Source organism: Muscardinus avellanarius (genome assembly GCF_963383645.1).
Source record: "Muscardinus avellanarius genome assembly, chromosome: 6".
Classification (NCBI taxonomy): domain Eukaryota; kingdom Metazoa; phylum Chordata; class Mammalia; order Rodentia; family Gliridae; genus Muscardinus; species Muscardinus avellanarius.
This window is the reverse complement of record NC_137791.1, coordinates 29,008,543-29,035,064: the sequence shown is the minus strand read 5'-3', so window position 1 is coordinate 29,035,064 and position 26,522 is coordinate 29,008,543. Positions and strand designations below refer to the sequence as shown.

At 33.7% G+C, this 26,522-nt stretch overlaps 1 protein-coding gene across 4 annotated transcripts in view; it reads right to left on the bottom strand.

Annotated features, from left to right (window-relative positions):
- Window positions 1–2,568: 2,568 nt before the first annotated feature.
- Window positions 2,569–26,522, bottom strand: part of GLRB (glycine receptor beta) — a gene marked incomplete at both ends in the record, with an annotated part of 89,853 nt that continues 65,899 nt past the window's right edge. Inside the window, 6 exons of one of the 4 annotated variants that reach the window (XM_080697893.1) lie at window positions 2,569–2,865; window positions 12,103–12,422; window positions 17,175–17,327; window positions 22,882–23,022; window positions 24,953–25,035; window positions 25,140–25,369. In XM_080697893.1, the coding sequence (XP_080554019.1) occupies window positions 2,569–2,865; window positions 12,103–12,422; window positions 17,175–17,327; window positions 22,882–23,022; window positions 24,953–25,035; window positions 25,140–25,369 (1,224 nt within the window). The remainder of the gene's footprint in view (window positions 2,866–12,102; window positions 12,423–17,174; window positions 17,328–22,881; window positions 23,023–24,952; window positions 25,036–25,139; window positions 25,370–26,522) is intronic. The other 3 variants (XM_080697894.1, XM_080697895.1, XM_080697896.1) reach the window with 3 other exon arrangements.

Sequence of the window (26,522 nt, the reverse complement as noted above, 5' to 3'; positions counted from 1 at the left end):
AGGCTGCTGACATAGTTTGATGAAATAAAGTATGAAACTTAATTAAGGTAGTGTCCAGAGGAATTAGGGAGAGAGAGGAGGTGGAAGGTCTAATAGGGAGAACGTGTTTTTTGACTCCTGGTTCCAGAGATTTTGGCCTGTGATTGGTTCATTCCATTACTCTGGCAGGAGCATTGTAGGAGGAAAGCCGCTCACCATAAGGGCCAGAGAGCAATTTGAGAGGAAGCTGAGGCTCAGCCTCCCAGTATCTCCTTTCATTCTCGTCTCTGATATGGTCCACTCCCTCCCAATAGCACCATAGGCTAGCGACCAAGCCTTTCACACACATGGACAATTAGAGGATATTTAATTTTAAAAACATAATAGAGTATATATTGAACTTGGGACTTGAAACAATATACAGTGTGATAAAGGAAGGAAAATATAGTGTGGATGACTGGAACAGCAAATTCTTTAAATGAAATGGGAAATGAGAAGACCTGCTGATTTCTGAGGAGAACACAACAACCTTTATTTTAAAGACACTGAATTTGAGGTATCAGAATATTCCACAAATCTCCAAATATAAAGTACACAAGTGAGAATTTACCCTGGAGTTAAGGGACAAAACTTTTGAGAGAAGTAAACCAACCCTCAGTAATGTTTCTTTGTTATAATCATTGTCTAACGTTCCATTTGAAGTCATATATACATGTAATCCTGGGATAGATATTTATATATATTTTGGTATTAAGTTGCTCTTAAGAGGGCACAATATGTTACCAAAAAGAAATTCATTCACATTATTTTCAGTACGTACATTTCTGTACAATAAAACTTATCTTCAATATAGTATATCTTTCATGTAAAACACTAAATGAGATTTCCCTATATGAATGCAATTTTCAGGAATAAAAACATAAATATAATTATTACAAATAAGAATTTAAATTATTTAAATTCTATGTGAGACATTTTCCTTCTATCACAGTTCCAATACAGTGCTCTTGCACTGGGTCTTAGTAAGAGATTGAAGTTCATCAGTAGGATTATTTGTGACCTTTTACAATTATGTGGATGGATATGCTTTTACAACTAGAGGGTGCTGAAGGGCTACAGAGCACAAGATTATAAACCATTAAAGAAAAATTCATGATCAGTGATAATCTTTTCAAAATAAAGTCTTCAATTACCTGGACAGCACTGAATTGCATATGGTAATTTGCATATGCAACAATTTTATTGAATTGGCCATTGACTTTCATCTAGACAAACTCTCAAAGCCATGTAAGCATACTTCTAATTTCAACTGTGGTCGAAATAAAAAGGTGCATTGGAAGTGATATTATTAGGAAATGAAGGGTCTCATAAAATGAGACTTAGTGCTTATTTTCAGGTTGGAACAAGATCAAAGTAAGTAAATCTCAGTTGCTTAGACTTTTGGCAAGAAAAAATACAAGTAGAAGTGAAGTCTAACATACACAAAGATAGTATTTACTTAATCTTTAAGTGTTTTGTAACATATACCAAAAACTCAAACAAATAAAACAAAGTAATTCAGAAAACATTTAACTTAATTTAAAAATGTAAACATTTTAATAAAATAAAGAAGTTAAAATCCTTTTATGTTTATGGATTTCCCCCCCAAATCAAGTTAATTCTAGCAAAAGGGTATTTATTTCCTCTTGGTTTCCTAAAAATGACATGAAATAACACACACACACACACACACACACATATACATATCACTGCATTCTGATTTAAAATATGTATAACTCTTTTTAAGGCACAAAGCTTTTGCGTACTCTGTATCAACAAATGAAATCCATGAAAATATATTTAGGTTTTAAGATGAATTAAATACATTTCTTTTACCGTAAATATTTAATTGATCTGTCCTTTACTTTTATTTAATTGGAAGCCAGAATTCAGTATGCATTTATGTAAGTGCAGACTTCCCTCTGTTTCAAAAAGTACTTACTATTTATTTTCTGGCAATTTGACAACACAGGCACACCTTAAAATGAGCCGATTTTACAAATTAACAATTTTTGAGCTTATTTCCTCCACAGAGCCTGCATAATTATAACTGATATGTTTCTATTTACAAAATTTAAACAATATGTAGCATTACTTTGTTTAATCTATGATAATACCATCTAAAGTTCTACAAGAATAAGATGGCTCTCTTTGAGAGCTACACAGAAGGAAATTTGAAATGCTACATACATTAGAATGGTGAACATAACAGGAATCAGCGTGCATATCATTTTATTATCAGAATTATGTGAAGCGTTTGCAGCTTACACTGAAGAGAATTGCTTGGATTCATATTATATGAGTATGCTTCTCCTTCATTTATTCCTAAAGCAATATGCTCGCTATACATATATACATCATTATTAGAGCACAGACATTACAGGATCATGCTGCCATTCAAAGTCAGGTGCCACATTTTATTACAATCAAATGGCATCCACAATGCAATATATTGCTATGAAAATGCAAAAGTTTTCACAGATCAGCATTTGTGAACTGGTTTGATCATGATGAAATGGGATTTTATTTCATACAAGTAGAAGAGATTTATCATAAATATATAGACCAATATATAACATTGAAGAACAAGAAGCAGAAAGGAAACAGAGCTCGTGCATATAGATCGATTCTCTTTGCTGCTGTTGGAATAACAGGTTTGGCAGGGGGAGGCTTCTTGTTGTTCTTTGCCTGAGATTTCCCAAGCCCGTTGTTGACTTCAATGGGTTTCCCATAGCAGTCATAATTGGATAATTCAAAATCTCTTGGTAAGCTTCCAACAATGCTGAAGTCGTTAGATCTCAGATCAGACTTGGAAGTACAAACCTTTTTGCATCTGGTCTCACCAACCTGAGGACAAAATTAAAGACAGAATGTTTTCAGAATTTCATTATATTTAAAACACAACTGTTTGAAAGGATATTTTAAAAGTTGCTAGTTTCCATAAGAAGGTATTTGTTCTCACCACAAAGGACTAACACACATAATAACCATCAGATATCTTGAACATTTGGGGTTTGAAAATAATTGTCTAAATAACAAGGGTATGTCATTGGAACAAATGTGTGATTGGTTTTTTAATGCTAAAGAATAAAAGCATATATAAACATTTATTTTCAACTTGTGAGAGTTTTCTTGGTGTAAAGACAAAAAATTTAAAAATGCATCCTTAGTCCAAAACAAGCATGACACAAATGACATTATTACAATGTATAGATTATAGAAATCTTATACTTTTAATCTTTGATTTCCCTATTGTTCTTATTTCCAAATAAATTGTTTATAAATGACTGAGGAATTTATCCCTTCAACGAGAGACTGTGACTCCAAACCACATTCACAAATGAGAAGTAAAACATGATCATAGTTATCATGAGCCAAAGATGATTAGTAGTGGGCAGCTTTCCCACTTTGCTAACTAAAGTTGTATAAAACTGTCTCACTCAGAAAATAGGAAGAAGTTATATACATTTAACTAGACCATAGAGCATAGAGATTATTTAGTTATTATTTCCTAAATTTAAAATTAAATCAGTTCCTTACAATATACAAAAAAAAATCCTTCTGACTGAACTTTTTCTAGCAATGAGAAATGCTTTCCAAAATGTCAGAGGTGTGGGCTAATTCCCCCTGCCTTAGAATAGTACCATATTAAAGGCCATGAGAGGTGAGCGACCAACTTAACTGCTTAATTTTTTCACTAAATTTTAGGATTCACCTTTGGAATCTTCAGTATAGACATTTTGTTAACATTTTCCTGAAAAAGAAAACCATCTCATTGTATATTATTTGGATATTATCTACATTTTGCTTCTTAGTGTAATACACTGACAGGTTTTATTTAGGTATATTAAATTATGGCTGGGTAAAAAATATATGTAATGTAATAAATAAAATGAATTTTATTCCCCAGTAATACATAGGCACCAGAAGACTATCCTTTATTTGAACAAATACTGATATGTATTCAACACATATATTTGCAGTGCCAGATTGGCAGAGTTCAGAGGGAGACAGCAAAAAATAACCAAGACATATGTACTGAGTGAAAAACCAAGTTCAGAAAACCAGAAATTATTCCTCATATCAAGCAATAACACTGCTGATTGACCTTGGAAATGCTAATTACTATGAGTTGATCTTTACCGAATGAATACTTAATTCAAACATCACATCATATCTCATAAATGTGTACACATATTGTGTATGAATAAAAAAGTAAAAATGCAAAAATACATAAAATTTTCCCATTCATTCTTTTCTCCTCTCTCTCTCTCTCTCTCTCTCTCTCTCTCTCTCTCTCTCTCTCTCTCTCTCTCTCTCTCTCTCTCGTACTGAGGATTAAACCTGGTGGCATTCTACTTCCAAGCTATATCCCTGGCCCTATTTGCCCTATTTTATTTTTTAGTTTGAAATAGTGTCTCACTAAACTGCTGAGGGTCTTAACCTAGTTGTTGAGGCTAGCCTTGAACCTAAAATCCTTCTGTCTCAACCTCCCAAGTATAGAGATTACAAGAATGCACCGCCATGCCAATGTACCCTACATTTTTTAATGTACACTTACAATTTCTCTATGGTGAGACTACCACTGTGCTGAAAGACCCTCCCTACAGTCAGATATTGCCTGCAAATGTCCAGCGACTGGTTAGAGTTACGAGTAAGAGAAGAAACAAAGATAGCAACTAAAGTCTAAATTTTTAAAATGTGACTTTGGGAAATACACACACACACACACACACACACACACACACACACACTTACTTTCATGCCTCCATTCCCTCTCCAATTTAAGTTGTCCAAATTGAATATTTCAAAGACTACCTTCAGAAATTAGTCAACGGCCTATGCACCATGTGTGCATGTGGGCAGCTCACACACTTGCATACTTGCACTTTTCCTGTGCCCTATTATTGTTCTAGATCGGATACCAGACTGAAGATCACACTGAAAGCTCAAGTTTCTAAGTGCCATTTGAGGAGAATGTCAGTCTCCTCATGAATTTGGGAACTTTTTTAAAGAGTAAAATGCTACTTGGATTGGAGTAGAAGTAAAAATAGACTCTGCAGATCCATCTTTCCATGATTCTCAGATTCTCAGAGCAATCTTTAAAATGAGGAGCTCAGAGAATCCCAACCTTTCTTTCTCCCTTTATAACTCCCAACTTCAAAGGCTTTGGGTGCACTTAATTTGGCTTCAGAATCTACTTATCAAACAGATTAGTAGCTTCGGAAACAGACTTAGGAAAAATGACTCCTTGCCACTTAATTTTAATTTTTCATAAGCAAGACTAAATGTATTTACTATAGATATTTATTTACTATAAATCAAAGATTTTATACAACTTAAGGTATGTCTTTAGTGTCTATAAGTAACTAAACATATGATCAAATTTATATATTATGATCTAAATCACACATGAATATTTTAAATTTATACTCTCATATTCTTCAATTCTGTAGCAATTTTAATAATTTTAAGTTCTTACCTACATAATTTAGTAAGAATATGGATAATGAATGCTATTAATTCAAATATATTGTTCAAATGTAATAAGCATGTCAATAAGACAATAACTTCTTCAATACTAAAACAATTATATACAAAAAGCATTCCAAAAAATCTTCAAGTTGTTTATATTTTAGCCTTTTATTTACTAAACTTCTCTCATAGATATATTATAGAATATGTACATTCAAAATGAGTAGAGTGGTGTGTGTGTGCATCAGTGCATGTGCGATATCTCTGCATAAGGAGTAAGATTTGGGTTGCCACTGAGAAGAGCCTTCAAGCTTTCTTGGATATGGCATGATTCATTAACCATGTTCTCTTGTTCCATTCATCAGCAATTTCACAAAAACAAAACTTCTTTTTTTTAGTTAATATTCTTTAGACCTTATTTTATGATTTGGGTTTGGAATGCCTTTCCCTCTCACCCCTGTCCCAAAAGGCAAAGTATGCAACAATATTCAGAGATGACTTAGAGACAGGCTCTGATCTCATCAGTGGGTATGTCGCTGGAGGGTTAATCATTTTAAAAATTTTTTATTGGTGCATTGTAGTCATAAATATTAATGGGATACAAGGTGGTGGAGGCATACATGCACACATCACCCAATTAGCCCTTACCCAATGCCCGCAGCATTCCTTCCCTTTTCCTCCTTCTCATGCTTGGCTTAGTGATTGACTTTGATATGTTTGTGAATTAACATCTTGTGCATTAGAGAATTTCACTTTTCACCCCTCCTATCCCCTCAGGTCTCCTTATTTGCTCATTAATAGAATCTCCTTCTTCATCTAGAGTTCCTCCTATGATCCATTTCTTCCTAGCTTTAACATATTAGGAAGAGGATCCGATTTCTTATTTTTTGTGACTGACTAATCTCACTAGCATAATCTCCTCCAGTTCCATCCATTTCCCTGTAAATGACATAATTGTGTTTTTTTATGGCTGAGTAAAATTCTATTGCATACATATCCCACAGGTTTGTAAAAAATCATACAGATAAAACCTTCCTAATACTTCAAACTTCAGCTCTATAAGTAAATAACACATTTCTTGACCTTTAGACTTAAAGCATAATTTCATGGTGATAAGGTATTTTCCACAGATGATAAAAATGTGTTTGGAGCAAATAGTATGTATTTATTTTACCAAATTTTAATCAATCTTTATTGTATGGGTATGGGAGGGTACTGGGTATTGAACCTAGGGGGTCTATACCCCTGAACTACTTCATCCTCAAACCTTTTAATTTTTATTTTGAAGCAGGGTCTCAATAAATTAACTATGGATCTCACTAAGTTGCTGAAGCTGGTATCACATCTGTGATCCTCCTGTCTAACTTCCCAAGTACTGGGATCTCAGGTGTGCAATATCACTCTGGCTATCATTCATTATTTTAAAAAAATCTATCATTACCCTAATGAAACAACTCTCTTATTTATGGATGAGGAGCAACTATTATTTTTTAGCCTATTCAAAACTGTTGTTATGATTACTGTTTGGTCTTCTATTCATAAACCTTTAGAAAAGGTGCTAGAAACAGTAAGTCTTTAATTGTGTTTGTTGAATGAAGAAAAATATATATATTATAGCCAGGCACTGTGCACAGGTCTGTAATCCCAATACTTAAGAGGGTGAGGTAGGATGATACAGGTTAGAAGCCAATGTGTGGTGACTTAGCAAGACCCTCTCTCAATATAAAAAATAAAATAGGGCTCAGAGATAGAACATCTCTAGTTCAATCCTTAGTAACACACACACACACACACACACACACACACACACACACACAACAAAAAAAATATGAGTGGAGGAACAAATTATTGACTAACTATTGGAATACTTGAAAAATACCACTTTTAGGTAGGGGAAAAACAGAAAATTATATATTTATGAGAAAGTATTTTATATACAGTCTACAAACTATAAAACTATCATGCTAACAACTAGATTAAATTATTCATATTTTTATAATTTCAGTAATTTTTCCTTAGCAAGCACAATGTTATTTTTAAAATTAGCTTCAAAAAGTTTCTACAATCCAAATTTTATTGTGCTTCCATTTATTACTATTGTTATTCTATCTAAAAATAACTGACATGTCACCTGATTGAAATCACTTGATAAAAGTTTGTGTTCTGGGAAGCAAAACACATCGGAAAAAATACATTTTGAATTCAAAACCATAATTATATTTTGAAGAAAAACCACTGCTTAAAAAATAGAAAAATGAGATATTTTTAATTGTTTCCATTGTTCTATTTTCTTTCACGTGTAAGTATTAATAATATGAATTAATCAAATTATAGATTTGATGTAAGTTTGGTGTGTGCATTAAAGCTTACTTATTTTTGGACTCTTTATTTTGAAGCCTAGCTCAAGATACATATATTACATGGGTATATATCTATTTTAGAAAATGTGTTTTATCTGGGCAAAAGTAGTAATAATTTACATCCATTTTAGAGATTTAAAGCCTCAATTAGCTCTTAACTCTCTTCAGCATCTCTTTATGACTTTTTTTTAGTAAACTACCACAATAGTTACAGAATTTAGTTTTGTTTCTATTAGCAGCTAAAACCAGAGAATTAAATTATAGGAGTTCTTAAGTATGTTGATTTTTTTTTCTTTTGTGGTGTGGGGTTCCTGGAAACCCTTCTACCTCTGGGCTACCCTCCCAGACCCATTTTTATATTTTTATTTGGAAACAGAGTCTCTTAAGCCAGCGAGTCTGACTTCTAACCTGCAGGATCCTCCTGTCTCCGCCTCCCAAGTGCGGGGATTACAAGCATGCACCACCATGCCCAACAAGTATAAAATTTTATTTACTCAGTAATTAATTTAATTTTTTTCAGTTTCATACATATTTATTGAGAAACTAAGAGGCACCTATTAAAGTGCAGGTTGAGGCAGGCGTGGTGGCACACCCTTGTAATCCTGATACTAAGGAGGCTGAAACAGGAAAATCACATTCTTGTAGCCAGCCTCAGAAACTTAGTGAGACCCTGTTTCCAAATAAAAAATGTAAAAAGAGGGATGGGGATGTAGCTCCGAGATAGAATGCTCCTGTGTTCAATTCTTAATAAAAATAAAAAATAAAAGTGAAGTTTGTTAGAAACAAGACTAAATCTTAGCCCTTAAGATTCAAGCCGGGCGTGGTGGCACTCGCTTGTAATCCCCACGCTTGGGAGGCAGAGACAGGAGGATCGCGCAGGTTCGAAGCCAGCGGCGAATGCTGGTTTAGGAGACCCTGTTTCCAAATAAAAATGTTAAAATAGGTCTGGGAGTGTAGCCCGGAGGTAGAAGGGCTTCCAGGAACCCCAGTACCACCAAAAAAAAAAAAAAAAAAAAAAGATTGAGTGATGGATGTTTAGATACATTCAAATGGATTCCTACCCATAAGACTGGGGGACGGGGGAGAGTAGTGTGCATGACTGGTGGACTAAATGCTTTGGATTTGGAGTCAGACATGCCTAGTCTGCAATTCCAGCTTTAACACCATCAAAGGCACTTTGAGATTTTGGGTGAATCCACATACTCCTTCCAACCAGATGAGTTCAGTACTATGATCAAATCCATCATAAAGATAGGGAAACTAAAGGCCAGAATGGGCCCGTGAATTTCCCAACATCATAAAATTAGTAAATAGAAGATCTAGGCTTTGGACACTAGAATTGGGTCTGAGACTACATACTTCCAAACAGGAGTTATTTCTGTTTTAAATGCAAACACAGCCTCAAAAAGGTTAGTTTAATTATTTAAAGAAAAAAATTTTAAATAACATGATTAAGCCTAGTATTTCAGGGATTTCTTATCCTTTATATTCATGTTCATAAATAACCTTAACGTGCTCTATAATGCTCAAAAAAGTTGACTCTAATTAGTCTCCTTCCATCAATATACCACTTGACAGAATATATTAAGCTGTCAGGATAACTCTCACATTTGTTCTCTCTGTTCATCACAAATTTCTGCAAATATTAAGGTCCCTGACACACTAGGGGATGGAGCTGCTTGTGGTATTGGTGGAGTCAAGCACCTGCAGGAGATTTTTGTTTTCTTCTACAGGGCTCAAGTAGGGTTTGAGTGATTAATGGCTATATATGTAACTGCCAAGATTACTTCCTTTTCCTCGGCATCTGCATGAAGATTTCCCATGCAGGAAATTGGCTAAAGCTTCAAGGAAGGTCTCTGGCCAAAGTACTCCCCCACTCTTAGATATTCTTTCATAACTATTATTATTTTGGTAATAATTCTTTTAACTTTCCATACAAATTGCTCCAGTGATGTAAGATCAGGACTGTGGGAGAAACTGAGTCCATGGAAAATTTTCTAGTAATTTGTCTGAGCCTCTAAGCGCCCCTGGCTTTGCTCAAATGGTAAAAAAAAATCTAGTCAGAATTCAGATACTGTGGAAGCATCCCAGCTGCTGCAATTACAAATGTAGAATTCCTCCCTATCTTTGACCTTCATTCTAATCAGTACAATAGAGCCAGGGCTAGGAGGGATCTTGACCTTTGCACTTAGTGATAGCACTGCCTGGAGACAGGACGACACCACCTGGTTAAAATAGTTATGACAGAACAAAAGACAGATATAATAAAACTTCATGTTGTTTTTTTGGCCCTGTCTACTAAAATATATTTTAAGTGTTAATAGGGTGAAGTGTTCAGACAGCAGATGGTATTTCAGACAAAATCCAGCAGACATTCATCGAAATCCTCTAAATCATCACAAATATACATGGATTTCCCTACGCCAATTACATGTATGAAATCTGGAATCTCTGACTTCATCCCCATGCAGCTCAAAGGAGGTTGCTAGATAGAGAAGGACATTGGACTAAGCCCTAAGAATAAAAGTTCCAAAAGGGTTAAAGAAAACTCTTAAAAACTGAATTCTTCAAGTGATTTTGGGTGTGACTTTTGTTCCTCTGGAATTTGCCCACTAAAAGCCTCTGCAGCTGCAAGGCAAGGCCAAAGGGGCTGACCTGAAGCACAAGACCCACCTGCAGGGTCATGGAACTGATTTCAATCACAAAGACCTGCGATGTCACAGGCCTTATTTTGTTTTGTTCAGGGTTGGTGATTTACATGTATATCTCACTATTGTATTTTGGGTGTTTGCACTTTTCTACTAGGGAATCACGGGGAAATAGGGAAATACAAAAAATCTTGTGTCTAGAATAAAGTGGTCAATCGCACAAGAGGCTTTGGTCCATGTCAATCAATTCAGATTTTTCCCCGGAGAGGAATCTCCACATTTAGCGCCGTGAACAGGAACTTAAAGGAGTTTATTTCATAAAAGGGAAAAAATCGCTGCAGATAAGTAGCTGCAGAACTACCACCTAAACCTTTGTCCTTCTTTCTGAGATAATTCGGTCCCGAACGGATTCAGTGACCGTATTCAGTGCTGGATTTATTATTCCCGATTGAGCCAGTTGACTGCATGTAACAAGATGGTAAAAGATAGGTTGATATCAATGGAGAAGAAAAAAATATGTGTATTTCAGAAGAGGAAGCAAAGTTTCTCAGAAGAGCATGCTTTTGGTTCCTTGAATTGCTAAAACAATCTTTTTATAGTCTTAGCTATTGCTAATACTATTGGCGTCTTTGGCTTTAGTAGTAACAGAGACTAATCAAGACATAATACTGTGAAAGGGAGCCATAATTTTTCCTGGTGCTAGATAAAATGAATCTAAAGTGGCTCCATTAATAATGTGGTTGTAGCATTAATGAAAACGTTAAAAGCAGCTCGGTAAATCTATGTAATTCTTGGAGTATGAAAGGTTGGGTGAGGAAAAAGTAAAGATAGGAAGATGTCAATGGAGGATTGGTAGACAACTAGAATTATAAAAAGAAGAAAGAGCAGAAAAAGAAGAGTACGGAAAAGAAGAAGATGGAGACAGAGAAAGAGAAGGAGAAATCTCTGAAAGGCACAGAAAAGAAGGCAGATCTTTTGGGGACTATCATACCCAAGGAATCACATAATATTGAGTTTCTCCTTTTCCTTTTTGCCTCACGTATCCTAGATTTGGAATTTAAAAAATGACACCTAGAAATTCCAATGGGTGCAGATAAGAAAAAAAATCCAATATTAGGTTGACCTGTCTAATCAGAGAGCAATGAAAGGGGCAGCCCCCAAATACAGAAAATTCTTAGTCAATAACCTCTCTCATTTAACAAAATATCACAAAAATCACAAAAACCTTGCCAGTCAAGGTTGATAGAGGAGCAGAGCCTCAGATGTTCCAAGACTCCCACTGCAGTGGTGTCCCAGAAGGCAAGTGGAGAGCCTAGATTCTCACCTCTGTATACCAGCAACAAGGCCCAGGTCCTGCTCAGTGGAGGACATGTTGGGAGCATGGAACCCCCCCCCCTTCATTCAGCAGTAATAGGATGCTCTGCCTTCTCCACACTATTGTAACATCATAGGAGGCCCTAGAGAGTCAGTACTTTTACCATCACGAATCCGACAGGAAAGCACTTTTGCATCAGAAGAGACCACACTGGGAACTGAAACCTTCCCATCCTACCCTGCAGGAAAAAGAAGCCCAGCCTCAGTGCAGAGAGGATAGGAGGGACCATTGCCCTGGATAATTTCATTCTTACCTGCAAAGTCGTAATATGAACAGGGGTCCCCGTACCATTCACAGTATTCTTTTTAGCTGCATTCCCACCTTTTCCTTCAGCTTGCTCAGCCTTAGCAATTCGTGCTTTCTCAGCTTCAACTCTTTTGGGGTTGTTCAGCATCACCTGGACCACAGCATACTCGACCAGCGAAGCAAACCCAAAGAGAAGACAGGCAATGAGCCAAACATCAAGAGCCTTCACGTAGGACACTTTGGGAAGCTCAGCAGCAAGGGTGGTGCACTCAGAGGCCAAGCTGAGTACTGAGAAGATGCCTAAAAAAGCAGAAATGGAAATGAAAGTGTCTTGCACTCCCCTAAAATGTTCTGCAATCATTCATAAAATCCTGTCCTGCTGATTCATAAAATCCTCTCTAGTAACTTTCTATAGGTCATAAACAATACATTAGGTCCATTAAATGTCACGAACTAGAAGAAATCGTACTATATGCCTTTTATGTAAAGATTATTGATTATGTGGAATGATATTGGAAATTACTCATCATCTTAAAAACACATAAAAATGTAAAACAAGGTATAAAAATACAATGTGAATCTGGTTTAAATATTAATGGTGTCTAAAACTATTCTATAGTATCTGAGGAAGTCATGAAGGTCATTAATTAGACAGAATTATTTTATTTTCAGCTTTGCTTTAGAGAGATTTAAGTTACCCATGGAATTTATGTCTCTGAATAACTAAATATGAACAAGAATAGAAGATATAAAGCAATTTTCTGATAAGAAATTATCACAATAAAATATATTTCATAGTGAAGAAAAAGTAAAGAAAATCCCTAGTTATTTCAGAAAGAAAGAAAAAGGTCCCGGAGTTTCAAGGAAGGGAATAAAATTATTCTACATGTAATATTAACTGTATAAGGAAAACTAACACAATATATATCAATTTCAAGTAATTAAAGCTAACATAATACACATCAATTAAAGTAATTATAAAACTCCAAAGAGGAATTTGAATAATGTTGTCTCTCCTCTCTTCCCACTGTAACGCTCTCTCCCACTTTCCTCTTTCTCTTCCTCTTCCTTCACATTTCAGGCTTGAATGGTAAAAGGTGGCTATCTGCTGAACAGTAACACAGTGGGTCAGATGCAACCTTGTTCAATGTCAAGGGAGACTCGCTGCCATTCAAGAAGGTAACCCCCGTGATAATGGCTTTGTGAGTCCATTTCACTCACTGGGTGAAGTGCATTTTTTCTTTCTATATTTGACCACCTCCAAGAATTAATGACTACAATGTCATAACAATTAAAGGCATATTGGATTCTCATTTTCCTCTATGTTGTTATTATTAATACACATTTATTATTCATTATTATTAATAAGTTAGAACCCTATAAATTATATGCTATCAGTTGTAGCATTTCAAAATTATCTGAAAGGTATCAAGTTTTATTAAATTGTTCAAGAACCTAAGATATCCTCTTCTAGAAAAAATGGTTTTTACCAAAATATAATGACTTCTGCATATAGAAACAGTAGTAGATATATAATGACTAGATAAGCATCTAATTTACCTTTGCAGTAATTATCCTCAGTGGTGAGAAAAAACATAATATTAGAACTGTCTTTTCTCCAAGTGTGATGGCTCATACCTGTAATTTCAGTACTTGGGAGACTGAGACAGAAGTATCATAGGTTCATGGAAAGCCTCAGCAATTTAGTGACACTCTCAGAAACTTAGCAAGACCCTGCATAAAAATAAAATAAGGCTAGAGGTGAATCTCAGAGGTAAAACACCACTGGGTTTAATCCCCAGTAACACACACACACACACACACACACACACACACACACACACACACACGAACAAACATTGGTTAAACTGGTTAAGACTGAAGTCTGGGAATGCTTTGACATCTTCAGGGCTTCCCCTTTCACTCTGCCTACTAATCAAATTATCAGCGTGTATTAAGAGATCTTTGGTGGTCCAGCCCTTATCACGGTTACCTTCCCTACCTCCTACCTCATCTCCCATCTCTCACCACTCTAATGCACCCTGTTTCAGCTTCACTACTGTTCCCAAAACACTGAAACCTGCTCAGAAATGCAGCCTCTGAAGATCTCCACCCACTCTTCAGTCCTTCCTAGATAACCACGTGGTCCTTCTTCATTTCTTCACCTCTATCACCTCTCCTTGAGGCTTTTCCTGACAAGGAGGCTGCTACCCCGTATCACCATCTTACATGTTATAGGCTGTATTGTTTGGTGCTTCTTTTCAAGAAGATGTAAATTCATTAAGCCTAAGGTTTTTTTTTAATCTCTTTCATTAACTACTAGTTATTAACTATTTATTTCATTAACTATATTTCCAGCTGAAGTTCAAGCTCAAGTTGTTTGTGCATAGATTTCCAAACTTACTGGCTTACTCCCTCCTTTTCAGAAAAAAAGTATTCTTTTCACCTACTAGGCACTTCCACCACCCCCTTATTTGAATCCAAAGTCTCCCAATTGCACCTGAGGCTACTTACTATAATCCCTTGGGTCTTTCCAAACACTCCCAGACTTTAGGAATCTAAGTAATGGACTTTCATTCATTAAATACTTTTCTCCCCAAGGTCTGAGAATATAGCTTAGTCATAGTCATAGGACATGTGCTTAGCATGCAGGAGGCCTCGGGTTCAATTCCAAGCAGCAAAAAGAAAACCTATCTCCTCTTAATATAACAGGTCTAACGAATATTAAAAACCAGAGGACTTCTTACAAGAAGTTTTGCAAAGAATGTGGATTTACAGAGAAAAATCTTTTTAAAAACATGTTAGAGCCAGGCATGGTGGCCTGGAGGTAGAAAAGCCCGTGGGTTCCATCCCCAGTACCACCACCAAAAAAAGAAAAAAAAATTTAAAGATTGGGATGCCTCAAAAGTATCTTTGGAAATGTGGCATCCAAGTTTATATATTATGCGATCATATTTCCAATAAAGAAAACATTATTTGGGAGAATCTGCATGATAGTTTTGGCCAGCCAAAGAATTTAAATATAGTAGGATTCTTCATTGTGGTTAATGTTTACCCTGTAAAGTAATTAATCGATCAGTGTCATTGTCTTCATAAAATTTCCCAAATTTTTGGTTTTTAAGGTATATATTTGGTCTTTATGTTTCCTATTAAATGTAGACGACTTTCTTATTCTGATACAATTATCATCTTCATTAATTAATTCCTGGTTCCCCCCTTTTAAATTTCATTTAATTCCTCCAATAAGGCAGGAATGAGAGTTGCCCAAAACCTTTTTGATAGAAGAAAAAATTAAATGTAGCAATAAATTATTTATAATGAGGTCAGATATATCACATCTTCCCGTATAAATTCCAGGAGATATATATGAAACACATACAGAAAAAATTTTTGTGTGGTACTGGGGCTTTTCTACCTCCGGGGTATACTCCCAGACCTATTTTATACTTTTTTTTGGAAACAGGGTCTTAATAAGTTGCTAAGAGCCTCACTAGATATATGATGTTCCTTGGAAAATCTCAATGTATAGCAGTGCAAAAATGTTCAGAGGTGAAATAATTGAATAAGAAGGGTTCAAATCTCATCAGTGAATAAATTCACTAATGGATTAATGGATATATTGAGTGATAATGTAGAAAAGTAGGGTATAGGTGGAGAAGGTAGGTCTTTGAGGGTGTGACCTTGGTAAATATATATATATTATATTATATTATATATTATATATTATATATTATATATTATAATATTTATATAATAAAAATATATATATTTACCAAGGTCTCTCTCTAAATATATATGTAATATATATATTTAGATATTATATATCTAAATATATCTAGATATATATTTAAATATATATGTAATATATATATTTAGAGAGAGAGAGAGAGGGAGAGAGAGAGCTTATATATCTTTGTGACCTTGGTATACACACACACACACACACACACACACACACACATATATATATATATATATATTGAGAGAGAGAGAAGAGAGAGAGCGCGCTTATATCTTGTGCCCCCACCCTACTCACTGCCACCACTCCCTGAGCTCCACAGATGTGACCTGGCCTAACATGGACTGAAACCTCCAGAACTGTAAGCAAATAAATCCTCCATATCCTTATATCTTCACTAGCACTTATTATGGTATGCATTTTTTTAGAATTTTATCAGTGCAATGTAATCATACATCAATGTGAAATCCAAAAAGATACATATGTACATGCACACAATATCTCTTGGTGTGTTTCTCTCCACACCCCTTCCAAACAAGTGAGTGAGACTGGTAGTGATACCTTCAGATGTGAATAGAACATTATTGGTCTGTTTCCTTCTTCTAGTATTGTTTGCTTGAGGACTGCCACTCAGTATAGTTTTGTTTTGTATTTCCCTGATTGCTAAAGATGTTGCATTTTTTTCTATATTTCTTGACCATTTATAACTTTGAGAAGTGTCTATTTAGTTCAATTGTCCATTTATTGGTTGGGTTACTTGGTGTTAAGTTTGCTGAGTTATTTACATTTTCCAGATAACAGTCCTCTCTGTAGCTAGGAGAGACTTTCTCCCATTCTGTAGGCTTTCCATCCTCTTGTTTCCTTTGATGTGCAGAAGCTTTTAATTTGATTCCATTGCATTAACTGATTCTCGGTTTTATTTCCTGAGCTCTAAGTTATTACTGAAGACATCTTTCCTATACACTGGAAAGTTGGTCCTATGTTTATTTCTAGTGACTGCAAAGTTTTTGTTCTAATTCCTAGGTCTTTGATTCCATTTTGAGTTGACTTTTATGCAGAGTGAGAGCTAGGGCTTTAGTTTCATTCTTCTACATATAGATATCTAGTTTTCCACCAAGGTTAAAAAACAAAATGCACCTATATTTTAACTGTACCCACCACATGAGGTCAGGTGTGGAGTTTTCTATGTGTGGTCATGTTAGAGCTTTAAAAGCTTTGAGTTATAGAACATTTTGAATTTCATATTTTCAGATTAAGGATGTCCAACCTGAATAGCACAGTCCTGATATGAGGGAGAAGCAGGGCACACTTACCCAGGGGCACTCTGGCAGCACTGGCATCTGGGTTGATCCAGAAGGAAAGCCAGGAGAGAACCACAATCAGCAAGGTCGGGGCGTAGACGCCCATCATATAAAACCCGACCTGTCTCCTCAGTGTGAAGATGACTTCCACACATGTGTAGTAGCCTTTCAGAAACAGACATGTTGACAGGTATGAGGTTTGTACCCATATACAACTGCAAAAATCACTAATGAACCAGAAAGCATTGATACTTCCATTGGAGGCAATTTTACAAACTCAATGCTACAAAAAGGTTTTTTCTTTCTTTTTGAAATATATATACTTTCTGTGATCCAGAAGAGTGACATTACAGAACCTGCTTCACCTGACCCTTTGCAACTGCACCATGACATTGACAAATAGATCCCAGATGCTGCTTTCTACCATGCCGGTATCTAGGCTTTTAAGTCTCTGTGCTGTGAATTTGCAGCAGTTAAACCTTTCCTTACTCCAGGGTACTCTTGGGACAAATGATCTGTAGGAGTCAAACAAGGTCAGTGAATCAAAGCAAAACAAGTACAAAAGGAAACCCTCTTAAACTAGGCACTGTCAGTATACATCTTCAGCTTCATGAGCCACTTAAGAAAAATGGATAGTACTCTACAGTCACTCATAAGAGTAGTTAAAACTTAAATATTTTAAAAAGTATTGAAAATAAACATCATCAAGACACTAGTGTTTTCAGTCTATATGAACAAAGGATTGTAAAGTACAAATATTGGATGCCCATCTTTCTCTGCTCCAGGCCCTCAAATGGTTTCCAGTGGAGGAAGGGCTTTCATTTCCTCATGTTGAGACAAATGCAGAAATTGTTTTGTAACATAATTCTAGAACTACCAAGACATCGACTAGTCTTTGTGACAGATTATCAATAGCCTAAACACTGTTTTGAAAAAGAAATCACAAATTATAGGCAGCCTCAAGACTGCCTTGAGAAAGAAAGTGACGAATCTTATAATATTCTACTCAAAAAGAAGTTACCTACAGGTATTTGAGATTTTTAATTTTTTATGAATTGTTTTTTTCTTTTTTAATTTTTTTGGATTGAGAATTGAATCTAGGGACATCCTATCTCCTAGCTATAACCCTAACCCTTTTTATTTTTTTTAAATTTTGAATCAGGGTCTCATTACATCATTGAGGCTATCCTAGAATCTGTGGTACTCCTGTCTCAGCCTCTCAAGTACGTGGATTACAGGCATGCACCACCATCCATAGTTTGTTTGGTCTTTTTGATTGGCAACTTAAACATAATACTTAATGACCTAAATGCTTAAATTAAATAAGAATATAATTTACAGTTAATAAAAGTGAAGTTATACATGGATACTGAAAATTAATATCTTCAGTTGTTTTTCATTTATATTTTGTGTAATTGTTTAAACTATTGAAAAATAAATGAAAAAGTAGTAATTAAGCAAAATAATTTTGGAGAAAAGGATAATGTTACTTTTTATTAATCTTACAGTTAAAAATAATATTTACCTAGTCTTTCTAATTAGGATACATATACATGCTTTTTACACTAGGGTACTCTTCATATTTATTCATAATAGTACCTAGAGAAGTGTTTGTACACAATAGAGTCTTAAAATGTTATTTATATCCTCTTAACAAGTGGATGAGAAATCCATCCATTTCCAGTGTGAGTTATAATCATTGCTGCCCCTGAGAGGCCAGGAAGCTAATAGAGCTGGTATGTAAGAAAATTATCCAACTAAAATTGAAGCAAATCTTAGGAAATCTATGCAAAATGCTCCCATATTAAGAATGGAATATGCACAAATTTTTAAATTTTAATTTCACTAAAACTAGGCAATAGATGAAGTTATTCACATTTTTTAGAAGAAAACAAAATAATGAGAAATTTCTTTTCCTTTCTTTTCCCCACCACTCATTTTAACTTTCTGCCCAAATGAGAACATATGTTTCTAACTAACAATCATATGCAATATTTCAAAAACATCATCTCTTCTAAGTACAATTGTTGCAGTTAAGGCTCATAATATTTCCCACAACAGATTTCAAAGCACTTTGCTTTGTAATAATATCACTTATTTAGTCTTTTATATTCATCAACTGCATACCAAATAGAGAATGATGCATATGTACTTCTAAACAAATTATATGTATTTTAGGTAACTTCAAAAAGATAATAATGTACTACAAAGTAACATATTTTTATATAAATTTTTACATTCCACCCTGCTATGTTTAAATGGAACCTAAATAACTAAGCTCTATGTTTTGAAGCAAGTTTCTACCAGGTACATTTTACAAAGGTACCCACGAGGGGAGCTTCATAAGATGCGGATGCATTTTGCAGTAAAATACATGTTTGATATTATAGTGATTTGCTCCATAAAACTTTTATGAGAAACATTTCTTGATCTTTTTTGATCTCTCTCTAGCACGGTTACATTTATGAGAGGCAGGTGGGCGGTTAATTGATATAAATGTTCATTGGGCAAATTCAATTTACTTCCTATTTCCTGTGAAGTTTTATTTCATTATTCACTCAGGCTTCCAATTAAGTATTTCTGTGTACATGTTTTCCCATATATTTCTTCACCTTTGTGATTTCTTTAATCATAGAAAAAGCACAATTTAATAAAGTTAAAGCTGAGTCATTATTTCTGTACAATGTAAAATAATAGCCATCATTTTGTGTGCGTATATATGAGTATATCACCCCATATATCTATGTGTATATATATATATATATATATATATATATATATATATGTATAATTACATATTGTTTATCTTGTATTTTGAATTCTATATTTTAGCGATATCTAAACAATATCCAAAAATAAAAATGTTATACTTTGATTCATATAATTTATTTAAATGCTGATAAAACAACCAAAACATATTAAGTGCCAAATATGTTAGTCATAAGTGTTTTTTTCCTCTTTTCTGTAGCTAGTGAGATTTCAGTGACTTACATATCATGACTCAAAGAATACCACAAAAAAATGCTACTTATAACTATTGAGTAATCCTACCAGGGATTTCTACCAGAGCATGCCCTTTTATTTTATCTTAAGAACTAAAATGATTATTAACTTTGTTTACTTATTTACTGCACTGGAAAATAGCTCTATAAAGAGCAGGAGCATTTTATTTATTGCTGTCTCCATGTTTTACTTTTAAAAGTAAAAATTTTACTGAAAACTGAAAATAAATGAAACTCCCAGGATTGTCAATGCTATTAAAAATTTTATGCTCTAATACCAAATTGCAAGTAAAATTGTAAGATTTATTTTCAACTCTAAATGAAAGTTAAAATTTCAATAGAACACTTTTAAAAGTCCTCAAAGAAATTTAGACAATTTGTTTATTTTGAAAAGTTAAGCATATAATTGAAATATGGACATTTTCAAATTATAACAGGACTCCACAGTAGTATAACAACACCAAATTCAGTGAGCTAGTACTTTACTTAGTACCAACATCACCTCAGCTAAGTGTCAGCTTCATTAGCTTATGTGTCAGATGAGTATAATAAAATACTTAAAAGATTGTAGTGATTAGATTATACAGTTCCTGCAAAGCACGTAAAACAGTGTCAAGTAAAGCACAAACACAAAAAGCTATGTACTAAATAGATGTTATCTCCAAAAGACTTTTCTAGTCTTTCAAGATTACTTTTTCATTACTAGATGAATTGCAAATATGCCGAAAAATCATAGTTGTCCTACCCTGGATTACTATGCCCAGTCTCATGGCTGACATCAATTTGCCTGGTGATAGTCATTCAGTTGTACTGTACTTCAGCTATTGTTACTGACTCGTTAACTGAAGGATCTTGCTCTTTCGGAAATATCTACAAGATCACTTTAATATCTAACAAAATATGTATCTATGACTTCTTCATTGAGTACTATGATGATCAAAATTTTAAGCTCTCAACTTTTAATTTTTAAAAACATTATTTAGAAATATATTTGATTATTATTTATTTTGTCCTAATGTATTATAAGTTCTATAAGTAAAGTACTTATATAGGTATTAAATAATCTGTCAATGCATTTGAAAGCCAAAAACAGATGCTTATACTTATTCTAGACCCATGTTTTCCAGTGTTGTCTTTATTATAATGTTTTTAATATGCAAATATTCTTTATACCTCTTATTTTAATATCAAGATATTTTGTACCTAATGATGTCACCTAAATCCCACTCAATCATGTGATCTCTATCAATTATATAACACTAAGCTCTATACCTTTTTTATAAAAGTTAAAATTTTTATTGGTGCATATAATTTATAGAGAATGGTGGGGTTTATTGTATATATATCTTACTATGATGTATATACAATATACATCATAAAAACAAGTATAAAGTATAAAAACGAGTTAATATATGTAGAGTTAATATATGTAGAGACTTTAGAATGGTATCTGGAATATAGACAATGCTGTATGAATATCTGCTATTTCTTTTTATTTTATATACATTGGCATATTGCTTCCTAGATCATCAATAATAAAGAAAAATGGATAAAAAGAATTAGACTTGTGTGATAACTCGAGTTGTACTATTTATTACAACTAATGTGATGATCAATATTCTATATCTTTTTATCTATATTGTTAAGTGAAATAACACTATATTCACTACCAAAACCCCTCAATGACCTGTAACTACCTGTATCATTAATAATAAAAATAAATGGATAAAAGAATTCGAATTGTGTGATAACTCATGAGTTGTACTATTTATTACTACTAATGTGATGATCAATATTCTATATCTTTTTATCTATATTGTCAAGTGAAATAACACTATATTCACTACCAAAACCCCTCAACGACCTATAACTACCAGTACAGACTTCAAGGCTGAACAGTAATCCATTTGGACAGTATTGAGTAATGAGTACTATCCTTTCTATAAAAGTTCAATGTAATTTAATAAATGTGGTTAATTTGTTGTGCTTTCATCATTGGCTGTTCCATGACCTAGTCAAGAAGCCTGTACAGGGAATGTTTTCTGATATCCAATTGCCTCACATTCTTATTTCTTTCTGATATGGCATAAAGATCAATGTTTTTAAAAAAATTAACAAAATAGGCCAAATGCCATCTAAAAACTGCCCAAAAGACAACAGATAAATACTTAGGCATTACATTGTTCATATCCAAACTGTTTATCACCAAATTGGATCCTGTTAGAAACAGAATTTCTGGAAACATCTAAGGAAACCATTGTTTGGGAGAGATTGCATTACCAAAATAAAAAATGAAAAACTCTTAACCATCAGAATTACATAAAGAGCCGAGCACGGTGGTGCACACTTGTAATCCCTGGGCTTGGGAGGCAGAGACAGGAGGATTGTGCAGGTTCGAAGCCAGCCTTGCTGGCTTAAGAGACCCTGATTCCAAATTAAAAAAAAGAGTATAAAATAGGTCTGGGAGTATAGCCTGAAGGTAGAAGGGTTTCCAGGAACCCAGTACAACGAAAAAAAAAAAAAAAAAGAATTACATAAAGAAAAGTAGATTTATCCTTTAATTGAAAGACCAGAAGACCTATTTCTGTTAAAAATTTTAATATATAAAGATATTTTTACTGAATGTATTTTAATAAATTATCTTCCTTTAGCATTAATTACTATTAAAATAAATCTTTGAAATAAGCATTAGCGTTTTTTTTAAGAATATCACTTACCGGTGCCTTTGTAATATTTTGTACAGTTGCCATATTCAATATCCTCCTTTTTAATATCAAATTGAGGCAAGGCAATTTTTTCTAACTGAACAGGATCCCCCGACTGCCAGATAAATCGTAAATCATCAGTTGTATAGCCAACTGTAAGCAAAATAAGTAAAAATATTAGATTAAAATATAGTTAATTAACACTTTAACAGTTTGAAAACCCAAATATTGAGGACAGCAAAGTTAAAAATAGGACATTCTCATATGAAGTTGTGGCTAAAAGGTAAAAAGATATCAGTGAATGCTCATAAAAATATTAACACCAGAGTTATAGATTATCATCTTAAAGACAAGATTAATTCCCTAATGTACATTATTCACATTAACAAACATATCAAAGTCAATCATTAAACCAAACATGAGAGGGAGGGGGGAGAAAATGGGGCGGGAATTGGGTAAGGGCTAATTGGGTGATGTGTGCATGTATGCCTCTCCCCATCTTGTACTCCACTGAGATATACAACTACAATGCACCAATTAAAAAAAATTAATAAATGAGGTTAAACAATCAGCATATTGTTAATAGTTAAAACCCTGGCTTTGTGTATAATTCACTTTTCTATGTGAAAAATTTACCTCTCTATGTCAGAATTCTTAATTCCCAATAATAAAAATGTAATAAAGTGTGTGTGTGTGTGTGTGTGTGTGTGTGTGTGTGTGTGTGTTACTAGGGATTGAACCCAAGGGCATATTATACTTTGGAGTTATACCCCAATGCCATTTATTTTTTATTTTGAAATAGGGTCTCACTAAATTCATCTAATAATAGAATTAAAATGTAAGCCTGGTGTAGTGGTACACACTTGTAATCCCAGCATTCAGGAGGCTAAGACAGGAGGATTGTGGTTTGTGGACAGCCTCAGCTACTTAGTGAGGCCCTTTTTAACTCAGTGAGAACCTGTTTCAAAATAAAAAATAAGCACCGGGCATGGTGGCACACACTTGTAATCACCGTGCTTAGGAGGCGGAGACAGGAGTATCGTGCAGGTTCGAAGCCAGCTGCTCTGGGTTAAGAGACCCTGTTTCCAAATTTAAAAAAAGTATAAAATAGGTCTGGGAGTGTAGCCCAGAGGTAGAAGGGTTTCCAGGAATCCCAGTACCACCAATAAATAAATAAGTAATAGATAAATTAAAAAAATAAAAAATAGGGCTGGGGTACAGCTCAGAGGTAGAATGCCCCTGAGTTCCATCCCTAGTATCACAAAAAATGTAAACACACAGTTGTAATTGTTATAAAAATATATATTGACACATATATAAAACATATATGTACATACACTTACATGTGCAAATCTCATTTTATAGTTAGAAACCTATAAATATTGTCCAAATGTAGGCCACATTCTGTACATTAAAAAAGCCAACAATAAACTATGAATTAACTTTAAGCATATTATTTAGCACATATATGCAATATATTTTAAAAGATTACAACTATTTAGACTTTACAGAAATAGGTAATGGTATATATGCATTCAGGCTAAATATAATTTGTAACATTCACTTTCCAAAGTTTATGTCCTACTTTTATTTTAAAAAGATAAACATCATGAAGAATTAATTATTTTCTGAAAAATTTGAATCAATATATCTTTTGGACTATCTTTTATAAACTGATAAAATATATGATAAGGGGAACATGAAATCGAAATTGTAAAAAACAGAAATATAATTTTTTTATAAAAATGAACACTTGGTTGGATTTATTGAGTAATTTTCAATATTTTTCAATTATTTAAATTAAGGCACCATTTTTCTTTATCTTTCCTTTATTACTCATTCAAATGAGGATGGCAATTGAAGTAAGTTAGAAGTGTATACATCTATACTACCTGAACTAAAATCAGACTAGAAAAAAAGGATTTATCTCAATACACAGTAAAATAATAATTTTAAGTTCTCTTAAGTTACCTTAATGACTATGATCAAAAACATTTGTTTTACCACTATTATATATTAGTAAAATATATTTTTAAACATAAGCATGTTATTTCCATAACAATTTATGATATTATTTACATACAGCTCTCAAGTTGCATTTTGCAACGTTGTGTATCCATGGGAAACAAAGTCAAGTCCAAAGGACATGAAAGAGTAATAGATAACCTGAAAATAGAAACAGGAAAATTAAAAATCATTTAATAGACATCTCTGTGATCTCCTGATTTAAAAAGAAAACACAATAAATAATATTAAATATAATAGAGTACCTCATGCTGACAAGGACATCTCCATCCCGAAAAATAAAGAGAAGGATATTTTCCTGCGTTACATCATGAAAATTAGCACTTTTTTCATTTGCAAAAAATAAATCAGGTTTCCACAAACACTTGTACATGGTGGGGTCCACTGTCAGCGCATCTGAGCCCCTAAAATCACTAGGGAGCTTCAGCCTGGGATCATTCCATTTTTGTCTCAGGAAAATATTAACTCTATAGTCCTGAAAAAAATCAGTAAGTGTGTGCATTAGTATACTTCTATCTTAAATTGTTTTAAAATAAATGTGTACATGCATAGGTTTATGTCTATTTTTATGAAAACATGTTGAATACAAAAAAGAAAAGGTTTCAGTAATTAGTAAGATGATAAGAACTCTACTTGGAACTGAGTCCAGAACTTCCTATTTATATAAAAATCTGTGGATGCTCAAGGCCTTTATATAAAACAGTGTAGTATTCACTTCTAGATTACTTAAAAGCAATAACATAATGTGTCATGTAAGTAGTGGTTAAAATGTATTGTTTATGGAATAGTGACAAGAGAGAGTCATCTGTACATTTTCAATAGGGAGGAAAATTTTTCCGAATATTTTCAATGTGCAATTGGTTTCTGAGTCCACAGATGCAGAACACAGATATAGAAGGTGACTGGACATTCTTAATGTCAGAGAAAAACAGATGTAAATGGCTGTAGAAAGAGTTTGAGATAAATATCCAAATAAGATGTGGATTGTGCAAAACAGATCAGATGGTATTTTACAGCTATTCAACTACAGTAGAAAAAATAGTTCTATATGCACTATTTTAAATACTTGATTATTTTAGTCAATCATCAGCCGGTCTTCAATACTTTTAAAACATTGTGATAACTGAGTATTGTTAAGACATAGATTCTAAAAATGTATGAACCTAGAAAGATGCTTAATATCTTAATAGAGCTTGTATTTGTCAATAAGAATGGAATTCTGGGTTTTGAGTGTTTACAGACAAATTAGCATTAAGGCAAAAGGCTTGGGGCTTTTTAATTTTATGTACTAAGCTCAGAATATGCACAAAAGTATTTAAGCATAAATTATATTAGAATTTAGAATCTTCCTTTTTTCAGTAATCTCAATTTATATAGTACTAACTTTTGACATAATCAAAATCCAAATAAATAGGAAGAATCTGAAATCCATATTTATTAAGAACTAATATGTTTCTGTGAGACATAAATACATGTGATCACTCAACATCTAATATGAATTGATTTCTAAAACTCCTATCCAGACGGTTCTGAAGAGCAAAAGTCAAGTAAGTTAGGAAAGATGTCAACTGTCTGAACATAACTGCATCTCAGTAGCAGCACTGAGAAGAAAGAACATTTTTGTAGCT